At 43.8% G+C, this 18,909-nt stretch overlaps 1 protein-coding gene and 1 pseudogene across 1 annotated transcript; both read left to right on the top strand.

Moving 5' to 3' along the window:
- The first annotated feature begins 12,795 nt into the window (after positions 1–12,795).
- Positions 12,796–14,370, top strand: LOC136523621 (uncharacterized). The gene is made up of 4 exons (XM_066517240.1): positions 12,796–12,927; positions 13,062–13,124; positions 13,224–13,367; positions 13,981–14,370. The coding sequence occupies exons 1-4, from the start codon at positions 12,796–12,798 to the stop codon at positions 14,368–14,370; spliced, it is 729 nt and encodes a 242-aa protein (XP_066373337.1).
- A 571-nt stretch (positions 14,371–14,941) lies between these two features.
- Positions 14,942–16,242, top strand: LOC136523620 (uncharacterized; annotated as a pseudogene).
- Positions 16,243–18,909: the final 2,667 nt, after the last annotated feature.

Below are 18,909 nucleotides of genomic sequence, written 5' to 3'. Positions count from 1 at the left end.
ATGATGACTTAATATATTAATTGGACTGAGGCTATGGTCATGTGCAATGATGATATAATCATAAGTTGTAGTAACTATTACTGAGGCTATAGACATGTGTGCTATGGTCATGTATTGTTATCTTTTTGGTTATTTTTTTAAGCTTCCATTTATAAATTATTTTGTTCCCCTCTATTTTTTAATCTACAGCAAAGGCTTTAAGCCTGCTTGTACAAAGAACTACATTTAGGAAGCTGAACTCAACCTGTACATTGCTTAACAACGTACATTAGTAAAAAAGGTCTATATCTAGAAATGATGTATAGCATGCTTAAAAAAGGCATCTATAGATGTTTGTTCTAGAAAAAAGTTAAAAACAACTTTTAAAATTGGTCTATATTAACAGACTAACGTAATGAAACCATGGTGGAAAGCTGCAGACCTATATCAGGAACATTGCCAACATAAATATATTAAATTTTATAAGAATACATCATGTTTGAATGACAACCTAATTTACTTAAATATATAGGAAACCATGTCATGGTATGTATTGCATGTTGGTCACATGCCTGGGATTTATCGAACCTAGGAAGATTACTATGCTCAAGTCAATCGCTACCCTGGTAATTTGCATAAAAAATACAACACAGAAGCTAAAGCTTTGAGGGCCTACTATAGTCATCCGGCCTACCTTGCAAACCATGGGCAACCGACCTACTATGGTCCAATGAATGCAAACTATGGCCATCCGCTGGCACTGGAGATTGAAGAGAAGCCACCCGCTGGAGATGTGAAGATTAGGAGAATTGCTCCTTGGTCTTAGAAAGATGTCATGCTTTTATTTATGGCTATGGTCATTACTTTTCTTATTTGAAAGTTGATGTAGGCATAGTTTCGTAGAACAGTTTGTGGACTTTGTTGTATGTGGTCAATCAAACAATGAATTTGTTCTAGGTGAACATATGCTATTATTTGACTTTGTTATATGTGGACTTATTATTAAACTTTGCATTAAACATATTATATATATAATATGAACATATACTATTAGTAGTTGTCCGCAGCCAAAACTAACCACGATTGTGTCACAACCATGACTCGTCGTCGCCTGTTACCCTATCGTCAAAGAACAGATCGACAACAAGAAGCGGCTGATATCGCTGGGATGAGAGAGCCACATGATCCGACAAACGGTGACGGTGTCAATCAGGACGGTGAGAACGAGCAGCCATGGACCTCGTTTGACCTGCTCGATCTAGGTCAAAAGGACCAAGATGGCTAGGTAACTTTGGTATCATGTGACTATGTAGCCACACACGCTAATCAATTGAGAGGGTCATAGCTTACTTGGTGTCTCCAATAGGCACCTCCGCCGGCCGAGGAGCCAGAGGGTTCAGGTAGCAGGAAGGCCAGATCCAAGCGAGGCGTGTCAAAGCTTCCTGTTGGTAGGAATGCATACTGGCACATCACTGAGTTCGATGAATTCAGGGATCCACTCTCACCGCCTATAGCTTTGACCAAATACAAGACTATCCTTGGGTTACTTGTAAGGGACTTTATCCCGATTAGGTACAGGAAGTGGATTGGGAAAGATGATGACCCATGGAGGGTTCCTGAAAGTGAGAAGGATTACATATGAGATATCAAGATCCCATAGTATTTCACTTTCCCAACGGAGTATGACAAGGAATTAGTCAAGAAAAAAGCAAAAGAAATCATGGGGACATGCTTCAAGAATTTCAATGGGACATTGTACAAGAATTTTGTCCTCCAAAATAAAAAGCCATATTTCGATGGTGGACAGTTTAGCTAGTAGAAGGGCTTCTAGCTGGATTTTAAGGAATACAGGTTATCTAAGGAGTACTTAGAACTGAGCAGGAAGAATAAGGAGAACTCACAGAAAGCGACGAATCCTCATCATCTCGGCTCTCGTGGCTATGCCAAAAAGATGCTAGAATTTGAAGCAGAACTTGAAAAGATAGATCGCCTTGCTGAGGAAGGCGTTTAGGTTGAGACCACCGATTGGGAGCCTAGATCGGTAATATACTGTATGGGGAGGAATGTACGGCACGCCGAGGACGGGAGCTTTAGCTCCACAAATCAACCCATGAGCGAACTCATCCAGAGGATCTCCCAGGTAACTGAGGAGGTGAGGCAAGGGACTCACACTTCTAATAGGGAGAAAGACGTGCTCACCCAAGCACTCGGAACCAAGGAGCACCCTGATAGCACTAGAGGAACCGGTGTTGTTCCTTAAAAACTAGCATTCCCCCAAGAATCTAACACTTACTGGAGCCGCTCGAGGGGTAGAGCAGATCAGGAGGCAGAGTATTTGAGGCGACTAAAAGAGATGGAAGACAGAATGGACGCATGGATTGAGGCGACTGTTGAAGCGCGAGTCGAGCAAATTTTGCTGTCCAAGGGGTCAGGAGTACCACAAAACCCTACTCCTACTGCCTTTAGCCCATAGTTTAGGGGTTGCAGCAGCTGCAGATCGACCCCGCTTGACGAAGAAGAGGTGAATGTGCCTCATCCGGTGGATGGCATCACTGAACCCATCAATGTCAAGTTGTACATCCATCAAGAATGGACAAAGGACAATGTGGCGCTCGGCCAGGCCTGGCCTACGGAAGATGGGACAATTAATGGCCACCCAATTCCATAGGGGTACGCTCGCGTCACCATTGACAGAATACTTGATAAGAAGTATAATAAGATACACATTGAATACCCCACAACAGAAGATAGGCCGAAACTTGGTCATAACAAGGGCTCTCAAGTGGCCTAGCGCAAGCGCTTCATTAAGCTTGACCACCAATTGTCCTCTGATGATGAGGACGACTGCGAGTCTTCACCCACCCGCGATGATCACTCACCATCTCCCAACAGAGATCACTCTCCTCCTCATCCGGAGCCATCACCCCCGAGAAGACAGAGGTTTCCTTCTATTCCTCCTCTTCCGACTCTAGCTTCATCAGCCCCGAGAAAAGAGAAGACTCCTCCTCCTCCTCCATCTTCATCAGCGTCGGGAAAATAGAATTCTCGTCATCATCCTCCTCCTCCTCCTCCACCTCAGCCCAAAACAAGATCAAGGACATCCTCGTAGTCGCAGAAAAGGTCCTTGGATTCGGTCGCCAATGCTCCCAAAGTGGACCAACAAAAAAGAAAAAGGTCGTTCAGTGGCAGCGTTACCACCTTGATGAAAGAAAAATTTATAGCACACATCTCGAAGGAAGATTGTGTTAGTTTCTTCAATCTCTATGCCTCACTGCCTTCGCTTTTGTTGAAGTCCGAATTCAAAAGGCAAACATAGAATCAATATGCTACAACAAGAGCCGAAGAAATACATAATAAAGATTTAAGGAACATACAGAAGTACGTCGAAGACAACCCTGCTTTAACCATGGAAGAGGCTGCGAGCATCTATTATGATATACAAGGGACGAAAACACCGGCAATGAAGTATGAAAGGGACAATCTTTTGGTTCCCAATCATGAGTATAAAAATTTGACAACATATATGCGCCAGTTACATGAATATTACATGGCTCAAGCAACAGAGATGGACGACTTCAGTTTTGTGGTTATTATTCGTTTGCCACATGTTTTCCATTATCCTGAAGAAGAGAAGTTCAATGTCGAGTGGGAGTGCTTGTTCCAGCTATACCAGAAACGCTCTCTCGATACACAAATGTTGACGCTGTGGACTATGTAAGTACCGTACACGCACGATATTACAATTAACTACTCTCTCGAGACACAAATTGTTAACTTTTGAGCACTTTCCATAATTTTATGTAGGTGTATAGCAAAATTTTGCATTCTAAAAAGCAAATGGGATAACATAGGCTTCTTGGACCCCTTGTGAGTCAATGAGAGGACATGTCTAGGCCTCCATAGATGTGACGTGGAAGACCTGAAACATAGATTGATTGCTGTTTTTGATGAATTCACGATGAAGAACAAAACCCACATACTTCTAGCCTACAACTACGAGTATGTGTTCTCGGCTTTTAATTTTATGCTTCTTTTTTCGTTAAGATTATTCAATAATTAGAATTCTATGATTGCAACAGCCATTTCGTCTTCATTTATGTTAATCTTGCCAAAAATCTGATCGAGGTGTGGGATTTGAAGAAAAAACCATTTCATCATCTGGATGCACTGGTGGCAGTGCATAATTAGTAAGCGATCCTAATAACATATTATTTTCTAATCACACATACCGCTTTCTAATATTTCTCCTTTTAATGTTGCTCAATGTCCGAAGAAGACATATCGGTGGGACACAGGTCCCATTCAAGGTTGTCAAAATGGAGGGGAAGTACCTAAAAGAGCCGGCGGGAAACAATGAATGCGGGTTTTATGTAATGTGGGCAATGCTTCGCTACATCGGCAGGAAATCGGAAGAAGCCGAAAAGTTGGTGTGTATAATCCCATTTCATTTATGTCTGTTAATAATTCAACAAAATGATTTACTGATTCCTCTTTGGATATCATCTTTTTTGAATGACAGCGCAAGAAATATAACCATGAAAGGCTGTTAGACATGGAGATCGTCGTACTGCAATCAGAGCTGGCAAAATTCATCTTAGCCGAGGTATTGGAAAAAGATAGAGTATTTTCCATTGCACAATCTGTGAAGTACAAGGACCAGTATGGCCTAGAGCGGCTCACCAGATTATTGTAAGAAGTCCGAGAAGCATTGCACAATCTGTGAAGTATGAGAACATTTCTTTTTTATTTTGAGTTATCGAGATCTTGATAAGAACATTTGAATTGTAACCGTAACATTTGTAATGTTTAATATTGATGGACCTATCGTCTACGTAGCGTATATAAAATGAAACCCGATTCCATGAAAAAATATAAATTAAAATAAATTATAAAACAATAAAATATGAACATGACATCACTACCGATTAACAGCAAACCGGTAGTATTGTCGTAAACATCACTGCCGGTTAGCAACAAACCGACAATGATGACACTGCCGGCTGGAGCCATAAACTGGCAGCATTGGCTTAGCCATCACTGCCGGTTCTTGTCACAAAACAGTAGTAATTCTTACGACAACACTGCCGGTTAAAACACAAACTTACAGTGTTGGTGGAACTGAACTCTACCGGGTGGTCTTATGAACTGGCAGTGTTAGTGGAACTAAACTCTGTCGGTTGTGTAAAGAACCGGTAGTGAAGTTGAGGAACACTGCCGGTTTGTAGGAACCGACAGTGATAGCTTACCCTCATCACTACCGGTATGGTTGTGCCGGTTCAAAATCCGGCAGTGATGTGGTGTTTTGAACCGGCAGTGAAGTGCTATTCTGACGTAGTGTGAGAGTGGGGAGGCGTTACCGACCATCGACAGGCTTGGTGGAGGAGCTGGCCATGGTGTTGATGTAGGGCAGCAGTGGAGTCCGGTGGCGGAAGCGATGGCGCTTTCCATCGCTCACAACACCCCCTCTAGATCGGCTTAGGGTTTGTAGGTGGGGATTATGGCGGTGGCAGTGAACCGCGGGATCAAGGTCCAACTCGGTCGTTGGACCGAGTCGGAGGAGATCAACCTAACATTCTCCCCCTTCATCTCAACTTATAACTTAAACTTAACTTACTTTATCTTGTTCCCATTCCATCATAGATCAGTACATAGAGCGCGTCTTATCATCATGGTCAGTTGCCATTAGATTAACAGCTACAATGCACCTCTCTATTTTAAAATAGATTCTCATCTAGGCCCTTATTGTCTAGGAATCATAGGTTTTCCTTTAAACTCATGTCGGCTAAGTGTTCTCTGAACACATTGAGTGGTAAGCCTTTTGTGAGCGGATCCGCGAGCATCTTTTCTGCACTTATGTGCTCAAGACTAATTATATGATCCTGAACTTTGTCTTTCACAACATAATACTTTATGTCAATGTGTTTGACAACACCACTTGGCTTATTGTTGTGAGCATAACATACTGCTGAATTATTATCGTAGTATAACTTGAGTGGTTTATATATGTTGTTTACCACTTTCAACCCAGGCATAAACTTCTTCAGCTAATTCACCTGCCCTGTGGCCTCAAACACGCTACAAACTCGGCATACATCGTAGACGATATAGTGACGGTTTGCTTAGAGCTTTTCCACGATATAGCTCCTCCTACGAGAGTAAATATGTATCCTGACGTGGACTTTCTATCATCTCCCACATAATCTAAATCTGAATACGCCTCTATATGTAGGGAATCAGATCTTCTGTACGTTAGCATGAGACCTTTTGTGCCTTGTAAGTAACGCAAAACTTTCTTTACCAGTCTCCAGTGTTCTATTCCTGTATTACTCTGATATCTGCCAAGTAACCCGATAACAGACGTTATGTCAGGGCATGTACACACTTGAGCATACTGTAAACTTCCGACAGCTGAAGCATATGGAACCGCTTTCATTTGATCGATCTCATATTGGTTCTTAGGACATTGAAATTTCCTAAATCTATCATCCTAGCAGGTGAAGGCTTACAATTTTACATACTGTATTTCTTTAGAACCTTTTCTAAGTATGTCTTTTGTGATAATCCTTAAACCCCTTTTCTTCTATCTTGGTGAATCTCTATTCCTAGAATGATCGAAGCTTCACCGAGATCCTTCATATTAAAATTCGAGGACAAGAACTTCTTCGTTTCTAGTAGTAGATTAACATCACTATTAGCGAGTAAGATGCCATCCACATACAAAATTAGGAAAATGTATTTCTCATTCTTAAACTTTGCATAAACGCAATTGTCCTCTACATTTTCTTGAAACCTAAACTTTTTTTATTGTACTATCAAATATTAAATACCACTGTCTTGATGCTTGTTTTAATCCGTAAATGGATTTCTTCAGGCGACATCCCATACGTTCTTTTCCTTCCACAATAAAACCTTTTGGTTGTGCCATGTAAACATTTTTCTCCAAATCCCCATTTAGGAACGCCGTCTTGCCCCCTTCAAAAGGAGGAATGTGCGAGATGAATGCCATAGGGTTGAGTCCTAAAAACAGTGCCAGAGATAGTGAGAAAATAAGACATAATAATTGCATGCCTTAATTTAACGTTGGTCAAAATTAAAACATACAACATTATTCTACATCACCGTTGGGCAGAAATAGAATTAATGCATGGAAAAACTCATGAATACAAAATTATAATATTGCTATTGTCAACGTTATTCAAAAAATAACAATATCATAATTTAATGAATAAAATTACTGCTCTTCAAATCAAATCCTCCTGTTGGTTCGAATTTAATTAGAAGATAATAAACATCTACTTTGCAGTGGAAACATAAAAAATAAATTATCTACTTTTCAAAAAGCATTTTATTGTACTCATCTACTCTCTGAAAAAAATTACCCCGTTGGTTCAAATTTTGACAGAGATTTAATATCAAAACTTGACAAAACTCATCAAAACTGCTTCTAAAAAATAATAAAACTAAAACAGTGAATTTACTGTGCATTCACCCCGACCCATCAGGCGCTCGCGCGTGCCTCTACACTTCACGGCCCAGCAGCTTTGCGCGTGGCCCAGTACACAGCAGCTGTGCACGGCCCAGCAGCGCCTGCGCACGCTCGTGCGGTGCCTCCCCCACGCCCAGGACGCAACCTGGGCCTGGGTTGGGATTTGCCAATCCCGCCTGGAACGAAGCGATCCCAAGCGATCTAAGCCATTCATCACCATCCGACGGTCGGGCGTTGATTTCGTGAGTTCAAAACCGCTCACTGCACTGTCTCCCAAACCCTAGGTCCATTTCGTCCCTCTCCTTTCTCTCTCTTCTTGCACACCATGGCCGCCGCACCCGAGGTCTCAAGAGCGGACGCGACGCAGGAGGTGGCGGCGCCGCCGTGGCGTCCTTCGCCGGCGCACGCGTGCGGCCGGAGCCGAGCGTGGCACCGTCGAGCGGCACCACGGTGGTGCCCTTTGCGCCCTGCGCACGTGTACGCGGCGTCGCAGAGCGGCGGCGGCGGCTCTCTTCCAGCGTGACGGTCTTCCCGCACGACGGTGGTAGCGCCGGCGGTGAGGGAAACCCGGGTAGGTCCCTCCCCTCGCCAACCTTTCTTCTAGGGTTAGGGTTAGGGTTTGAGAAATTCGAAATCTTTTATCTCCTTATTTCTTTTCAGTTTTTCTACCCCGATCAGGATCTACACATTAACCTGGCTTTGGTACCATTGATAGAACTTACGACCGACTAGCAGTAGATCTAGCGGCTATAAACTTACATTTAGGATATAGTAAACCCTAGAACATGAACTAAAACTGAGAGAGAGAGAGGATGAGAGTGGAGAGGCATTACCGATCATCGGCAGACTTGGCGGAGGAGCTGGCCATGGTGTCGATGTTGGGCAGCAGTGGAGTCCACGCGGCGGAAGCGATGGCGCTTTCCCTCGCTCACAGCGCACCCTCTAGATCGGCTTAGGGTTTGTAGGTGTGGATTGTTGCGGTGGCAGTGAACCTCGTACCTAGTGCCCTGGCCCCCACCTCATTTTTATGGCGCTGCGCGATAGGGAGCCTACCAACTATTGATTCGGTTGGACGTCTCCGATCAAGGTACGGGATCAAGGCCCGACTCGGTCATTGAACTGAGTCAGAGGAGATCAACCTAACAATAAGCTCATAGCTAGACTGGACTGGCAAAATGCAAAGACTAGGGCGCTGCTGCGTTCAACGAAAGTACATGGATCCGATCCGATCTGATTCGATTCGTTCCCTTGGTTCAGCTGCCGGCCGGAGAAGACGTGGCCTAGCACTAGCGGAGCTAGCCAGCTACCTAGTGAACTCGATCGACAAGCTAGCAAGCCAGCCAGGATTCTGATGGATACGAGCGAATCTTTGACGAAACGTATTATTGGCAGGACCGCACGACAGTGACAGTGAACTCTGAACCTGAACCGTTTCATAAAAAAAAACTCTGAACCTGAACCTCATATAGGAGTATAGCTGATCTTGACTGATTCTTCGGCCTTTAGATTGAGGTTAGAAATCAGTATTTTGCACGGTAGCATTTTCGTTTGTATTTAACAATTATTGTCCAATCATGGTCTAATTAGGCTCAAAAGATTCGTCTCGTAATTTACAATCAAACTATGTAATTAGTTATTTTTTTATCTACATTTAATACTCCATGCATGTGTCTAAAGATTTAATATGATAGAGAGAGAGTGAAAAAACTTACAATCTAAACAAGGCCTTCGAATTCACGAGCTCTGTGTCTGGCGCTCTGGCGGCCTTGGTTCTAGAAAACCGGAGGCCGGGTACGTACGTACTCCCTCCGTCCCTCAACAAAGGACGTTCTGGGATTGAACGCAGAGCCCAAAGTAAGAGCTAAAAGACCACAACACCCCTATAATGTAATCAGGGCTCATGGTGTCAGATTGCAAGACATGCACCACTTTTGTCCTCCAAGGCACTGTCTTCAGCCTATGAGTCGAGAACGTACAACTGTCCCTCGTAGTCCACACGCAACCGACCACGTCCGTTGCGGCGCCCGCGCACGTTGCTCCCGTCTCCGACCTGTTCGATCCCGTCGCCGCGGCCCATCTCGACGATGTGCTTCGGGCTCCCATTGCGGCCGCAGCTCCCCAAGTTGAGAGCGCAGGTGCCATCATTGCCGCCCTCCACCGCCACAACGCGGTTCCGGATGTGATCGCTGCCGCAGCTCCCCAATACGGGCTTCAGGCCACAGCTGCCGCTAGCCCCCACCTCCATGACGTGCTTCGGGCTCCCATCGTAGTCGCAGGTACCCATGTTGGGACCGCAGCTGCCGCCGTCGCCTCCATCTCCAACCTCAACGGCACGCTTTCGGCTAACATCGTGGCCGCCGCTCCCTAGCTTGGGGGAGCATGTCCCGTCGCCACCGCCGCCCCCCAGCTTCAGGGCATGCTTGGAGGCCACATCGCCGTCGCGGACCGACGGCTTAACAACGGGCTCGGGGTTCCCATCGCTTTCGCTGCTGCTGCCTCTCAGCTTTGCGCCGCGCTGCTTCGGCCAGGTACGGCGGCGGATCTAAGCCAGGCGGTCGGGTTTAGGGCGGCGCCGCCCAGCGCCAGCCATGCCCGATGGGGAGGAGATGGAAGACGGGGATGCGGCACTGGGATGCGGAGGAGATGGAAGATGGGGAGATGGGGAGGCGGAGGAGATGGGGATGCGGCACTGGGATGCGGAGGCAACAGGGATGGGAGCCGACGGAGATGGAGAGGTGGATGCAGGATGCGGATGGGTGTGCTTCCTCCGTCCGTGACCGAGAGGATAAGCCTCTGGAGATATTTTTCCTTCCTACCAGCTGTTTTCTTTTTTTACTTTTTTATTCGTGGAGTGAGAGACAGGAACGTGATGGATGGATAGTTGCAGTACTCAGTATTGAATGCTTGGACGTCCTCTACCGAGGAACGGAGGGAGTAGGTGTCAAAAGGAACTTGCGATGACCCGTGAGTTTCTGTCATTCTTTATTATATATACATACATGCATTCACTGATCGACATATAGATTTTGTGTCGTCATGGATAGCTTGAAGATCCAGGCTTCTGATTTGTGTAGTACCACTAGCCCTGGATAACGAGCCGGCTCGGCTCGTTTGGGCTCGGCTCGTTCTGGCTCGTTAAGATAACGAGCTAGCTCGGCTCGGCTCGTTAAAAGCTCGAGCTGGCTCGTTAAGCTCGCGAGTCAAGTATAAAAAATACACAAAATATAATATTTGCATTTATCTAAAGTTTAAGAATAATAATAATACAAAAGAAATGCATCTAGACCAGTTACCAGTCAATTTATAGGGTCTAGACTAGTTACCAGTCAATTGTAAAGTGCAAGACATGAAGTAATACAAAAACTAATACAAGTTTTGATACTTTTTTCCTGCAAGCTTGGCTCGTTTAGCTCGCGAGCGGCTCGCGAGCTGGCTCGAGTTGGCTCGTTATAGCTAACGAGCTAAAATCTTGGCTCGGCTCGGCTCGTTATCATAACGAGCCGAGCCGAGCCGAGTCGAGCTAGCCACGAGCCGAGCGAACTAACGAGCTTCGAGTTTTTCGTCCAGCCTTAAGTACCACCGCACCAGACCATGAGTCGTTGGTGTTCAAATCGAATGGATACACCTGCTGCTGCGGCGTAGCGTAGAGAAGTCGTCTTTCTATGATATGGGATGATAGATACGCGAGCATCATCTATCCACGATCCTGTATGATAATGAAGACAAAACCCGCGCTATGTGTAGCCTATAGATATACAGCTTCTCTACTTTAGTACTTGAACGTCTGTTCCCTCTTCCATGACCCAGGCTGTTCTTGCAGGAAAAGTGAAGAGATCTGCTGCATGCATTGTTAACTTCGGCCATGTTTAGATTGTAAAAAATTTCAAACCAATGAATAGTAGCACTTTCGTCTTATTTGATAAATATTGTCCAATCGTGGACCAACTAAGCTCAAAAGATTCATCTCGTGATTTTCAACTAAACTGTGTAATTAGTTATTTTTTTACCTATATTTAATGCTCCATGCAAGCGGCTAAAAATTGATGTGATGGAGAAAGAGTGAAAAAACTTAGAATTTGGAGGTGATCTAAACAAGGCCTTAATTCGTCATGGTTCAGATCGCAGCGAGTCAGTGTCGTCGATCGTCGTCTGGATATCGTCTGACGTATATGTATAGCAGCTAGGGCTGGTTTAGATCGCAAGTTTTTTCACTCTCTCCACGTCAAATCTTTGGATACATGCATGAAGTATTAAATGTAGATAAAAAAATAACTAATTACACAGTTTGATTGTAAATTACGAGACGAATCTTTTGAGCCTAGTTAGGCCATGATTGGACAATAATTGTCAAATACAAACGAAAATGCTACAGTGTCAAATACTGATTCCTAACCTCAATCTAAACCAGGCCTAGGAACAGTAGTTGGGTTCTGTGGCAGAGTCGTCGTCGTCACTCCGATCCGCATGCATACGGCAGGGGGACATGTCTGCATGCTGGTCAAGCTACAAATCCATAGCAAGATCTATCCCGTGCCGTCAGGATCCTGCATGCATGCATGCTCCTGACTCCTGAGTCATATATAATATATAATGCATACAAATATCATGACGAAATCATTTTTCTTACTTTGATGTGCACCGTGCATGATATTATATATATATATATATATATATATATATATATATATATATATATATATATATATATATATATATAGTATTCGTGTTATTTTTTCAAGTATATATACTAAGGGCCTGTTTGGGACTGCTCTGCTCAACCTTTTGTAGCTCTGCTCTCAAACTTTTCTGTCAAACAGGTCTAACTCCACAAACTCTGCTCCCAAAAAAAGATGGAGTTTTGGTCCAACTCCATGTTTTTCGCGGAGCTCCTCAGAGGGTACTCTACAAACCAGCGTTTCGTATGTCCTCGTGGAGTTGGAGGTAATTACCCACAATTGCCACTCGTTACACAAATACCGTTTCGTTCTATTTCCTTCAGTCGCCCCCACCCGACGCCCTCATCCTCCTCTACTCCTGTCGCCTCTCTCCTCTGCTCCAGCCCATCCTCCCCAAACCCTAGCGACGCCGCCGCTCATTCCGACCGCCACGGCAAGACATCCGGCCAGGTGATGGACGGAGAAGATAGATCCGTTGATCCTGAACTGGATCCTCTCTTTTCTTACCCCCAAATCCTCTCCGTCTTCCCTCCCCCAACTTCGCATGAAGCTGCTGCCGGCGTGTACGTGGGTCGAGGAAGCTCGCCGGCGCCTAGGGTGGGGCTGGCGCGGCCTCCTCTAGCGGCGCCGCCGGTGGCCTCCGTCTAGGCCGGGATGGGTGGTGGCCGTCCAGGACCAACTGCTGGCCGATCAGGGCAGGCCGCCCCACAAGCCATGGCCGACCAACGCCCTCTGGCATGTGCTTCACGCAAGCGACCACTACCAGCGAAGAAGAAAGATGAACAGGTATTGCTCCTTGCTGTAAAACTTCAAAATGAGCTTCATGATGCCTTGAATAGATAGTATTTGTGCGACAGTGGTAGCAAAATTCAATAGATTGTCCTGAGTGCTTGAACATACTATTGCAATATCATGGTCAGGGTGATCAAATGGACTGGAACGATGCACATTTGCAATTAGCCTGTGAGTTGATGGCTGAACAAGTTAGTAGAGGCAATCGTCCAAATACTCATTTGAACTCTGTAGGTTATACTGAGGTCACAGCTAGGTTTTTGCAAATGACTGGTATCTCATTATCAAAGACTCAAATTAAGAACAAGTGGGATAAATTAAAGGCTGATTGGACCATTTGGCTAAAGTTGAAGATGAGGCAAACAGGTACTGGTTGGAACAATGCGACCCAAACAATTGACATGGAGGCTGAGTGGTGGAAGAAAGTAAAAAATGTGAGTGCTATCAGCTGATAATTTTATTCTGATCTTTTCTTGAAGAATTTAACTTGGCATTTAGTTTTCCATGTTATCAGCAATCTAACTTGGCATTTATAGATAGAAAGGTAGAGAATAGTACAATGCATTGTACTGATGAAGATTTTAAACCGCATATTTGGGGTAGTCCCTAGCTCCAGAAATTCTTAGATCTAGAGCCCTGGGCATTAGAACATATTTGATTGAGCAGCTTTGTTATTATTTTAGATCATATCTTTAAACCATTCTGTTTTATCCTGCAAACTACAAATCATGCATAGATCCCAGGTCTAGAGATATGCCAAATAACCCCAACGTCACGTGCTTTATCACTATTAATGTAGTTCCACAGCTCATACCAACCAGTTGAATGAAAAATGCAAATTTGAAATTGACAATACAGAGTTAAGATCATTCAGAACTAAGCTAGTGCCCAAGTAAGCAGGAAAAAAACTCAAAACCGTGGCCACTACTGTTTGAAATCCTGAAGTAACCAGATTCCAGATTGAGGATTTGCTTTTTGCAATAGACCTGACCACTAGTGTTTTTGTTTTTGCAATAGACCTGACCACTAGTGTTTTTGTTTTTGCAGGATATTCTAGGGTGTGGCAAGTTCAGGAAAAAGCCTATCCAAAATGAGGATTTGCTTAGGGAAATGTTTAGAAATATTACAAATGAGGAAGTAGATCATTGGAACCCTTTTAGTGACAATCCTATTATCCCTACTAGCCAAGAGAAACATTTTGATGTAGACGACAGTGAATATGTTGATGGAGAGAATAATGCCCAAGGTGACCCATTTGATGCCAACAAGGAGGGGGATGAGGAGGTTCAGGAAGTCACTCCAAGTGCGGTTCCAAATAAAAAACCTCGTGTTGCTGCTGTGGATAGGAAAAAGGCAAAGTCAAGCACAACTCTTCTAATGGTTGAAGCAATTTCAAAGATATCTGACTGTTCAAGTTCATTTACAGCAAAGAAGTAAGAATGGATCACCATCAGAGAAATAATGGAGCATGTGAAGGACTGTGGTGCGGCGTATGGTTCAGATGAGCATGACATTGCCACCTAGCTGTTTGTGAAGAAGGAACACAGAGAAATGTTTATGACCTTGCCTACTAGAGAAATTAGGCTCAATTGGCTTAGGAAGAGGCACAATGACAAATATGGAAGTTAGTTTTTTTTCTCAACCTGTATGACATTGCCACAATGAGATTTTTTCTCTATTTGAACCTGGAACCATGTATTGCTATTTTTTCTCTATTTGAACCTGGAACCTGTATGAACCTGGAACCTGGAACCTGGAACCTGGAACCATGTAGTGCTTGAACATGTCGCTATTTTTACTTCTGGTGCATGTACATGTATGCTGTATGCTACTATTGGTGCTATTTTTTCTCTATTTGAACCTAGAACATGTACGCTAGTATTGGTGCACATGTATGCTACTATTTTGACCATTATTGGACCTTTTTTTCTCTGTGTATGTCTTTTTTTCTCTCTGTGTTGCTGTTTTGTCTCTAATTGGCATCCCTGCATGGCCTTTTTTTACCTCTATGCAGAGTGACGATGAAACTGATGATGAAACTGATACCTCTGACAATGAGAGCATGGCATTTTGGAATCTTGTATTGGCTGGTGCTAAACTTGCTGCAGCTTATGTTGAATTATATTGTGACAAAAATCCACCTAGGACATCACTCCTTAGTGGTATGGGCTGGTTTCTAAAGACGCTTAACACACCGGGAGAATGCCATTCGTAGCTTCGGATGAGCACACAGATGTTCTACGACCTTCATGATTTATTGGTTGGAAGGTACGGTCTGAAACCGTCCCTACATATAAACACTCAGGAGATGTTGGCAGTGTTCTTATTTGTGTTATCTGGAAATGAATCTAATAGAAAAGAACAAAACCGGTTCAAGCACTCGGGTGAAACTATTCATAGGAAATTTGATGAGGTACTGAATGCTTTCATGGATATGTCTAGAGATTTTATTAGACCAAAGGACCCCAACTTTCAAACTGTTCACAGGAGGATAAGAGATGACCGTAGAGCATATCCACATTTCAAAGATTGCATTGGTGCTCTAGATGGTACTCATATCCAAGTTTCGTTGCCACCTAACGATCAAGTAAGATATATTGGAAAGTCTGGTATACCTACTCAAAACGTTCTAGCAAGTTGTGACTTTGATATGAGGTTCACTTATGTGTCGACGGGACAGCTGGGCTCTATGCATGATACTAGTGTCCTGTACAATGCAATTAGAGTGGACGAGAGCTTTTTTCCACACCCTCCAAAAGGTATTAAAAATATGACCATGCACTTCATTGTTTGATCAAATGCTTAAAAATGTGATCTGATATTTTGTTTCTAATAATTATAGGCAAATATTATGTTGTCGATGCGGGATATCCTAATCGTCCGGGATACCTTTGTCCTTATAAAGGTGAGAGGTATCATATGCCGGAGTGGCATAGAGGAATGGAACCAAAAACTCCTAAAGAAAGGTTCAATCGTGTTCACTCATCCATCCGCAATGTTATTGAGCGGTCATTTGGAGTGCTAAAAATGAAATGGCAGATTCTATATAAAATGGCGTCCTACCCGATGTTCAAGCAAAAAATGATTGTTGTGGCTACTATGGTCCTTCACAACTTCATTCGTGAGCATGGCGGTGAAGACTTGGACTTCGCTCAGTGCGACCGTGATCCAAATTATGTTCTAGAGATTTCAGAAAGGTACTTCAAATATGTGGCTAGATCAAATGGCTCTACTGATGCACCGAATGCTCCTACTATGGACAAAATCCGTGATGACTTGGCCACCGCTCTTTCTCTAGCTTGGAACTAGAATTATGTATTAGTCATTATTCTCTAGTTATCTATGGACAACTATTTCTATTAGAATGATGGACTTTGTTATCTTATTTATCATTAGTCATGTATGGACAATTATTTGTATACGAAATATGAACTTTCTCAATTATCCATCAAGCGCTTTGAAATTTACGTGACAAAAGTATGGAATTATTTGTCCAATATATTTGTTTTTTACTTTTCTCCAATAAATTAAATGAGATTATAATATTTACACCATATTTGAATTGGTAAAAAAAATATTCAATTACACATGCTCTGCATACAACAGAACATACACCAAACATCGATCAGGGGCATAGTAGACCTTTCCTATATAAACCTCATGTTTCCAGAGCTGGAGCTAAACTGCGTGCCAAACAGGTCCACTTGCTTCAGAAACTCCATAGTAGAGCTGCTCTGTGGTGGAGTTGGTAGAGCAGAGCTGAAAAAGACGGAGCAGAGTAGTCCAAAACAGGCCCTAACTCCCACGTCAACATTGAGACGATCGATCAATCCATCATCCATGATTCGATGTGGATGTGTTAGGATAATAGGCAATTTCCATGTCATTTTAATTCCATAAATCAACAGCATGATGATGACATATAAACAATTATTAATCATTGTAATCATGATATCGATTATATCCATGGTGAAAATACATGCTAGATCATATATCATGTGAAACTTATAAAGATCAAAAGCATGAGAACTTGATTCATGAATAACAGAGAGAAACAGATGGCATGATATACATCTCATATCTGCAACAAGCATAAAGCTATATACGGTACAACAGAACTGTAAGAAGGAAACACATATGCAGAGCATATTTCTAGCATGAACAGACATAAGCATATTTCTAGCATGAACAGATATAAGATATGAAGCAAACTGATGAACTGCTGAAACATGTAGAACATAAAACAGAAAGATGATGAAACAATCATACCCTCCCATCCGCGATTCTGAAGTTCCAGCAACGTCCCTTGTCATGCCGTAGAAGAAGAAGGTGTTTCCTCCTCCAGGAAGAAGATGGTGACGCCGGCGATCGGGAAGAAGACGACATAGGCGTACAGAGACGGAGACTCTTCGGGCAGTCGCGTAGACGCTCCCCAAAAACCTAATTGCCGATCCCCCGAGCAAGGTCTCGAACGACAAGGGCTTCGGAGGCACCTGCCCTCTCGCTTCTCCGTGCGCGCAGAGTTACGAGATGAGGAAGGCCATCAAGCAACTGAACTGTATCTCTGGATGAGTACTCTCTCTTTAACTGGAGTTGGAATATTAACAGGAAAAGCTGAGAGGTCCCGGAGGAATGCACCGGGACGGGAAGGTGGAGAGACTCCGGGAGATCAGGAGTCAGACTGGCTTCAAGTTGAAACTCCCGTGGTTAGTGGGTATTAAAAAGATAACATGCCACGCCACGCCACGCCCGCCTGCCTGCCTGCCTGCCTGCCTCGCCACGCCACGCCACGCCACGCCCCGGCCCGAGCCCGTGCCCGTGCCTGGCCCGGCCGGCGGCGGCGGCGGCGCGCGCGCACGCGTGTGGCACGCCTTTGTCCGTTTCTCAACTTCTCAAATTAGACGGATCAATTCCAATCATTTAAGTTGAGTCAACGTCCTTTTAACTTCCAATCCGGTACAAATAGTAATACCCACAATTACAAGCCATAGAGTTATTGATTTATTAAATTTATAAATGGGCCTAGCCCATAATAAATCCAACAATCCCCACCAAACTCTAGGGTTTGTAACTGTATAGTTCCAGAATCATAATTCTTTGATATACCAGTGTTTCGATGGAGACTGTTAAGTTGAACATCCACCTAGAACAAGAGTTTCACTCAGTCACAACTGAACAATGGACTATGCCTTGAATTGACAGTTTTGTGTGAGGTGAGATTCACTCAAGTCCTTTGCCGGTACTAGGTTGCAACAAGCATCCCCGCTGTTTGAAGCATATAAGTCACACTTCTATGCCTTTCATGAGTGTTTAGGGATAACCCAGGTCCCATAGACTGTGACCAGCAGTCTGACTCATATAGGTGTACTTCTCAAAAGATGTTCTGTAGGACAACATCTCATCTTTATAAGACTCTCGGAGTACATTAAGGTAAATACCATCCTGCCTTACAGAAGGAAAAAGATATACATCAGAGATAGGTTCGTAGGGAACTTTCCTCTCAATCTACTCATAGTTTGTTTCACCACTCTACTTCACGGGATCTCCGATCACATAGAGCAGGTTACCACTACAGTAGATTTCATGTGGGTCTCATACCCATCTCTCTCGATGCACTTTCTATCACATTTCGTGACAGTCCCTTAGTGAATTGATCTGCCAGATTATTCGACGTGTGGACATAGTCCAACGTTATAACTCCGGAGGTTTTCAACTTTCTGACAGTCTTTAATCTTCTTTTAACATGCCTTGTGGACTTCATGTTATTCCTGGAGCTGTTGACCTTTGTAATCACAGTCTGGTTGTCACAGTTCATTGAGATAGCCGGTATCGGTTTTTCAACTACCGGTAAATCCAACAGGAAATCACGAAGCCACTCGGCTTCAGCTCCAGCAGTGTCCAATGCAGTGAGTTCTGCTTCCATTGTAGACTTCGTTAAGATAGTCTGCTTGCAAGACTTCCAGGAAACAGCGCCAC

This window comes from Miscanthus floridulus, chromosome 18 (assembly GCF_019320115.1).
Source record: "Miscanthus floridulus cultivar M001 chromosome 18, ASM1932011v1, whole genome shotgun sequence".
Classification (NCBI taxonomy): Eukaryota; Viridiplantae; Streptophyta; class Magnoliopsida; order Poales; family Poaceae; genus Miscanthus; species Miscanthus floridulus.
This window is presented reverse-complemented; position numbering and strand designations above follow the sequence as displayed.

Excerpts from the sequence above, each read along its gene's own strand:
- LOC136523621 (XM_066517240.1), top strand. The coding sequence starts at position 12,796 with ATGGGTGGTGGCCGTCCAGGACCAACTGCTGGCCGATCAGGGCAGGCC. Across the intron at positions 12,928-13,061 it reads CGAAGAAGAAAGATGAACAG|GGTGATCAAATGGACTGGAA; the intron begins GTATTGCTCCTT and ends TATCATGGTCAG. Across the intron at positions 13,125-13,223 it reads GTGAGTTGATGGCTGAACAA|ACTCAAATTAAGAACAAGTG; the intron begins GTTAGTAGAGGC and ends TCATTATCAAAG.